Source organism: Spermophilus citellus (assembly GCF_964194105.1).
Source record: "Spermophilus citellus genome assembly, chromosome: 3".
Lineage (NCBI taxonomy): Eukaryota > Metazoa > Chordata > Mammalia > Rodentia > Sciuridae > Spermophilus > Spermophilus citellus.
Window position 1 is genome coordinate 148,540,444 of NC_138184.1, and position 7,070 is coordinate 148,547,513.

The 7,070-nt window shown below is 42.2% G+C and overlaps 1 protein-coding gene across 1 annotated transcript in view; it reads right to left on the reverse strand.

Annotated features, from left to right (window-relative positions):
- GPNMB (glycoprotein nmb) overlaps positions 1–6,225 on the reverse strand; it is a 28,853-nt gene extending 22,628 nt beyond the window's left edge. Inside the window, exon 1 of the mRNA XM_081288084.1 lies at positions 6,026–6,225. Coding sequence (XP_081144210.1) covers positions 6,026–6,095 — 70 coding nt within the window. The 5' untranslated portion in view covers positions 6,096–6,225. The remainder of the gene's footprint in view (positions 1–6,025) is intronic.
- Between the last annotated feature and the right edge of the window lie 845 nt (positions 6,226–7,070).

The window sequence follows — 7,070 nt, forward strand, 5'->3', positions numbered from 1 at the left end:
ACTTTAAATGAACCAAAAAAATGTTTTGAAAGCCAGTATTTCTTCGACATCTCTTGGCTTCTTATATCTTCCGAAAACTTGGATTTGGTACAATATCCTTAGGAAAACTCGGATGCCAGTGTTCTCCAGACCAGTTTTTGCATCTTTTTTCCAGTCTGAACTATGCTGTTGGCTAAGGAAAGTTAGGCTCAAGAATGCCTCCAGGATTCCAAGAGACACATACCAGGGCTGGAGATTCCACCGTGAAAGAAATTTTTTACAGCCCAGAATATAATCTGGCTTGGTGAATGTTCCCTATGCACTTGTAGAGTTATATTTGGGGCTGGGGTTAGAGCTCAGTGGCAGGTGCAAGACCTTGTGTTTGAGTCCCCATACCACACACACACACAAAAGGGAACTATGTTAAGCTAATTGATAATGTTTTTGTCTACTTGTTATTTCAATTACTAAGAGAGGAATCTTGAAATCTTTAGAATTGTGCATTGTCAAAAATTTGCTTATTTCGGTCAGTTTTTGCTACATGTTTTTGGAAGCTCTGTTTTTAGGTATATATGCATTTAGATGTGTTAAGTCTTCTTGATGAGTTGATCTTTTTCTTATTAGAAATTGATCCTCTGCCCCTGGTAATACTCTTTGTTCTGAAAAATACTTTGATATTAATGCTTAGTGTTTAACTGGTATATATATATTTTTCTTTTTTAAAAAAATTTTTAACCTAGGTGCATTTTTATGTTTGAAATGGGTTTCTTGGAGACACCATATAGTTGGCTCTGTTATTGCAAATCTAGTCTGAAAAAATCTCCACCTTGTACTTGAAGTGTTTAGATAATTTATATTTAATTTAATTATAAATACTGTGCAATTTAAGTCTTCTGGTGGTCCCATCTGTTCTTCTTTCCTGTCTTTCTTCTCTAGCTGTACTTTTTAGGATTTTATTTGTATTCCATTCTGTCTTTACTACTGGCTTATTAACTGTATCTCTTTGTCTTATTTTGTTTTGAATGATTGCTCTAGAGTTTATAATATTATAATTCCTTTAAAATTCTTTCTGATCTTCATTGTTGATGTCTTCCTTGCCTGACAACTCTGGTCATGTGGTCTCCACTTTCTTTGAAGATTGAAGCAGGTTGGTTGATTGGCTACTAGCAGCCGTTTCCTGTTCACACTCCTGACAGAGGCTCTGCTACAACATATCAAAATTTCAGACACTTTCCCAGCGTTTCTTACAGTTTGGGCAGAAGCAGACGATTAAATCCTAGGCAATGAAAGCGGAGAGGAAATCTGTTGAGAGCTTCTAGGACAAAGTTTCCTCTCTTATAAAAAGAGACACGAGAGAACGAACTCCCTATTTTTTCCTTTCAGAATTACAGTATTTCGTTCATGGCCAAATGTCAATTACCTGAAACCTTTAGTCAGCCACTAAAAATATGCTTTTAAAAATCATTGTCTCATCAATTAATCTAGTGCTGGCTTGACCTGGCCACAAACTCTTAAAGGCCCAAAACTCTGTTTTCTTAAACTCTGGAAAAGGTCCACCACATGGTGTGGTATTTAGTGGGTGCTCAGAGAAGCCATATTGAATGTTTGCTACTGACCTCCTTTATCTTTTCCTTTTATTGATGATGCTGGGGATTGAACCCAGGAGTGCTCTACTACTGAGTTACATCCCCATTTTTTTTTTTATTTTTCCTTTAGAGACAGGGCTCACTAAGTTGCTGAGGCTGGCCTCAAACTTCTGATCCTCCTGCCTCAGCCTCCTGAGTCACTGGGATTACAAGCATGTGTCACTGAGCCTGGCTCTTTTATATCCAGCAGGAGAAAGAGGTTTTTTTTTTTTTTTTCCCCCAGGAAGAGACATTTTGTTGTCCCTCTTAACAGGGAGTCAGGTGGAATGGGAGAGAACATTGAACTAGGTGTCATAGAGCCTAGGTTCTAGCCTCGGTTCTGATACTAAACTGGCTCTCTGACCCAGGTCATATGTTTTTTCTGGACCTTCAAATTAGACAAAACCCAAATGCTATGTGATTCTGTCATTATTCTTATTGGAAACAGATGCTGAGTGAAGACAGGAAATTCATGTTTATCAATAAATGTTTGTAATAGGAAATTCACTTTTAATTGAGTCACAAGGAATGAACTCCTTCCCTTTGCAGATGAATAAAGCCAGGCCTAGAGACTGATATGATTCACCTAGGGCCATCTTTAATGTAGTGGAAATGAAGATTCACATCTTTTCATCCTCACGACTAGTTCTTTCTATTTCAAAGAGCCTTCTTCTTCCTCAGATCCTGAGAGAATTTCCAGAAATATAATCAAAACACAGATTTCTCCTCTGATTTTAAATGTTAGAAGTCAAGGAAAAATATAAACTTAAAAGGAGAGTGTCAAGGGATAGACACATAGGTCAGTGGAAATGAATAGGGGGCCCAGAAATAGACCCACACAAGTATGACCTACTGATTCTTGACAAAGATTTAGAAATTATCCAGTGGAGAAAAGATGGACTTTCAACAAAAGGTGCTGGGAAAAAAAGTAATAAGCATAGACAAAAACCTTCAGGATTCAGGGCTAGACCAGAATTCAGACTTGATACCAAAGGTATAAACCATAAAAGGAAATACTGATGTATTGGGCCTTATTAAAAAAAAAAAAATTTGCTCTGTTAAAGTCTATGTAAGGGGATGAAAAGTAGAGCTACCGACTAGGGGAAATTATTTGCATAACACATTTCCAACAAAGGAGTAATATTCTCATATATAAAAAAATTCTCAAAATTTAACCTGAAAAAACAACCCATTCAATTAGAAAATGACTAAAAAACATGAACAGATATATCAACAAAGAGAATATACAGATGACAAATAATCACATGGCAAGATACCCAACTTCATTAGCCAGTAGGGAAATGCCTGATAAAACTACAATGAAAAACCCCCATAGATCTATCAGTTTGACCCAAATAAAGAGTAATGCAGCAGAGGAAGTAGGAACACTCAGCCATTGCTAGTGGCAATGTAAAATGGTACAGCAAGGCTGTTGATTTCTTGTAGAACAGCACACAACTGCTGTACAACCAATCAATTGACTCTTTGACGTGCATCCTAGGGAAATGAACTTACGTTCATATCAAAGTCTGTATGTGAAGATTCACAGCAGCTTTACTCAGAGTAACCCCAAGAGCAATAACCCAAATGTCCTTCAGTGGGTGAATGATTCAACAAGCTCTGGTACATACAGACCATGGGATACTACTCAGCAGTAAAAAGGAACAAACTCTTTTGGGGGGAGTGGGGGTACCAGGGATTGAACCCAGGGGCACTTAACCATTGAGCCACATCCCTAACCCTTTTTATTTTTTATTTAGAGACAGGATCTTGTTAAGTTGCTTAGGGCCTTGCTAAGTTGCTGAGGCTGGCTTTGAACATGCAATCCTCCTACTCAGCCTCCAGAGCTGAGATTATAGGCATGGGCCACAGTGCTCGGCTAGGAACAAATTATAGATGCAGCAACTTCAATAAATTTCCAGGGAACTATGTTGAGTCAAAGAAGAGCCAGGGCCAAATGGTCACCTACTGCATAATTCCATTTGCGTGCATTCCAGAAATTACAAAATTATAAAAATGGAGAATGGATTTGTGATTGCTAGGGTCTGGGAAGTGGTGGAGGGGAGTGGATTTGGCTATAAAAGGGTATGAGGATGCTAGTGGTGATGACCGGTTCTGTATTTTGACTATCTCGATGTCCATATCTTGGTTACGATACTAGGATTTGTCTTATCTCACTACTGGAGCAAACTGGATGAAGGGTGCATCAAGATCTATTATTTCTTACAATTTCATATGAATGTATAATTACTTCAAAAGGAAAGGTCGGATTTGAAGATAAGATAAATGAACTATATGCAGGCTCTAAAAGGAAGCAACAAGTGTGTGTGAATGTGGGGGGAGGAGACACAGGCAGAAGGTAGGACTGAGTGGCCCACCGCTGGGTGGGCTTCCCCCTCTATACTCACCACTCCCTATTCTGCCTACCAGCAGAGAGCAGGTGTCTGGGGCTGCTTTTTACCTACTCTGTCATCAACTTTTTTCCATTTTGTAAAAGGCAGATTGCAAAGAACAGATTTGTGATTGCCAAGACTATGGTTCAAAGTCCCTCGGTGTTTGACACACTGCTAAATGCTATCTACCCTTATTTATTTGGGACAGAATATTTAGTCTAGGGCAAGAGGAACCCAGGAATGTCTGGGCTCTGTAACGCTGCCTTCTCAAACTGACAGCCCAGATTCAACCTCTGGTTAATCTGTTTTATTAAGCACAGCTGGAATCGGGGCAGGGGCTCCCATGGACCTGTCTGTGTGCCCATATCTCAATCTCTCAGGAATGCAGATTCCTGGGGAGTCTGTCCTCAGAAGTCTGCTGGATTGGGGTACAGATCTCAGAGGAGAAGAATTTCCACCATGTAATTCTCCTAGCCAAGCACCTTTTGTTAGTTGATCTCACAAGAACTTATCACCAGTTTGGTAAGAGGAAATGAAAACTCAATGAAGCTAAGTCACTCGGGGACCAGCCCTGCTGGCAGGGGACCCAAGTGGGTCCTCCAAGCCCTGGCAGGAAGGACAGTGTTTGAGATGGCTGTTTTCTTTCCTCTTCCATCTACCAGCTGTGTGGCCTTGCCACTCCACTGGGCACACTCCACTTGAATTCCTTGCCCTCTCTGTGGTCTCGTTCCTCCTCTGGGAAGAGGGACAATCACAGCCTCAGTCTCCCCATGCTCTTCCAAGGAGCCAAATACCAACACCAACTGGGCAGTGCCACCTGGCCCCGGCTGGCCGAGGTTCTTGTGTTTGGACTCACTGATCAAAAGCACTGGATGCGGTTGTGGGCATTACCTGAGTGACATAAACCAAGTGGCCAGCATAGTGACTACACACTTGGGCACCAGTCAGGTATGGATTCCAGGGTGCTCAAACCCACCCCCACCTTCGCCGACCCCCGGTGGAGTTGTCTGGAGGAACCAGGACCCCTAGAAGGTCACTGCTCTATTGGAGCAAGGTGGGGTGGACTTTCTGGGAGAGGCGTGGTTCACTTTCACTCTTTACTCGCTTGCTCTTCCCGGAGGAACAGGGTCACCCGTGTACTAAACAAGTGGGCACACTCCACCTCAGTGGTTCCCACTCCTGGCTGCGCATCCAGAGGGCAAGAGCACTTTTTAAGTGAGGATAGGCTGAGCCCACTCCCAAACATGCCGATTTCATTGATTGGCATCAACATTGTTGTAAGTGCCCAGTCTTGCTGGCTCGGTGGGGCACACCTGTCATCCCAGTTACTAGGGAGGTTGAGGCAGGAGAACCTCAAGTTTGAGGCCAGTCACTGCAACTTAGCACGACTGTCTCAAAATAAAAATAAAAAGGACTGGGGATATAGCTCAATGGTAAAGGGGTCCTGGGTTCAATCCCCAGTACCACACGCACAGGAGTGCACACACACTGCCCCAGTCTCTAAAGCATAACCAGGGTAGAGAGAAGCAGGTGTCAGCCCGTCTCTCAGTAACCTCAGAGAAAGGGCAGGAAGCTCCTACAGGTCTGCAGAGAAAGCTCAGCCAAGTTTCTGGATAGGGTGTGAGAGAGCTTGTCTCCAGATTTGAGCCCCCATTTCATCTGAGGTTTGTCTCCATGCTGTTGAAAGGAAGCCAGACAAAGTTTTGTTGGTAGAGTTACTTTATTCTAGGGACAGGGACCATCCTCCCTCTTTCAACCCCTGTCTGGCAACAGCAGTGGAGGAATTGGCAATGAAAAAAGAGCTCCATAGGGCTGCATGATTTATATTTTCCATGAGCCTGAAACAAGGCTGCGGTTGGAGGATGCAGTAGTTTCAACATTCCCAGTGGTTTGCAGGAGAAATGAATGAGTCCGAATCCGTGAATGCTTCCTGGGGAGTTTCAGACCAGGTCAGCTCAGAGGATATTATTATCCATCACCTAGCCAACAGTCAGAGGAGGGGTTAAACATAAAAATAGAATTACTCACGTTTGGCTGCATCAAGTGGCAGTCTAGAAGCCAGAAACAGAAATCCTAGGACACAGTGGAGACATTCCATGTTGAATTACCCTGGCAATCAGGATATAACTTTCAATTCCTCCGGCCCCATCCACGGAGAGCACCAGTGTTCTTCTGGGCTCCGCCGTGCCCCACTCTTTATTAAATGAAATACAGGGCCTCGGGGCAGATCATGTGATGGTATTAAGCAGCATTGCCTGATCTGTTTTCTTGAATTCAACCTCTTACAGCTCATGTGCTTGTGACTCACTCACCCCAGGCATCTATTTATTCGCTACTTGGATGTGCCCGATTTGGATTTTGTAATTTCATATTTACTAGTTTTAGAGAAACTTCCTATCCTATGACCCCATTTTAATATTCTTCACCAAATAAAACTTCAGTTCTCCATCCTCATTGATGATGAACTTGCTTTGGTTCCTTCACTCACTCAGCTCATGTGCAGAGGATAGATCTTCTTCTGTACTTTAGAATGATCAGCTCCCAACACTAGCAGATGCTTCTGCATTCCCTTCCCCAAGAGGGGACAGATGGGGAGGGTCTCTCCAGTCATTTGAGATAGTGTTATACATATATAGCTAATAATGTAGATGTTGTGCCAGAATGTGCTGGAAACAGCTGCACAGGTTTCCAGTAGTTGAGATATTTACTCAGAAGCACATTTGGAATATCAGTGCAATTCCTTATAACTTTCAGAACAACCTGCATAATCTTAGGTGACTGTTCTTAAAGCATGTGCATGCATGTTAGATCTTTCAGGGTCAATTACATAAAACACACTGCATATTTATTTCATTTTATGGCAAGCAGGCATTGATGTAAAAACAAGCTGGCCTGAAATATAAATTTTATACAGTCAAAGATGACATGAACTGTATTGCATGTGATCTTTCTCCAAAGCACATCCATGTGACCATTTTCAGGGCATTAGAAGTCCTTGTTGGGAATGAGGGGAAAATGTGGAGTACTGGTTTATGTTTGGGTTGTATTAGAGGGGAATAGAAAGAGTCTGTGA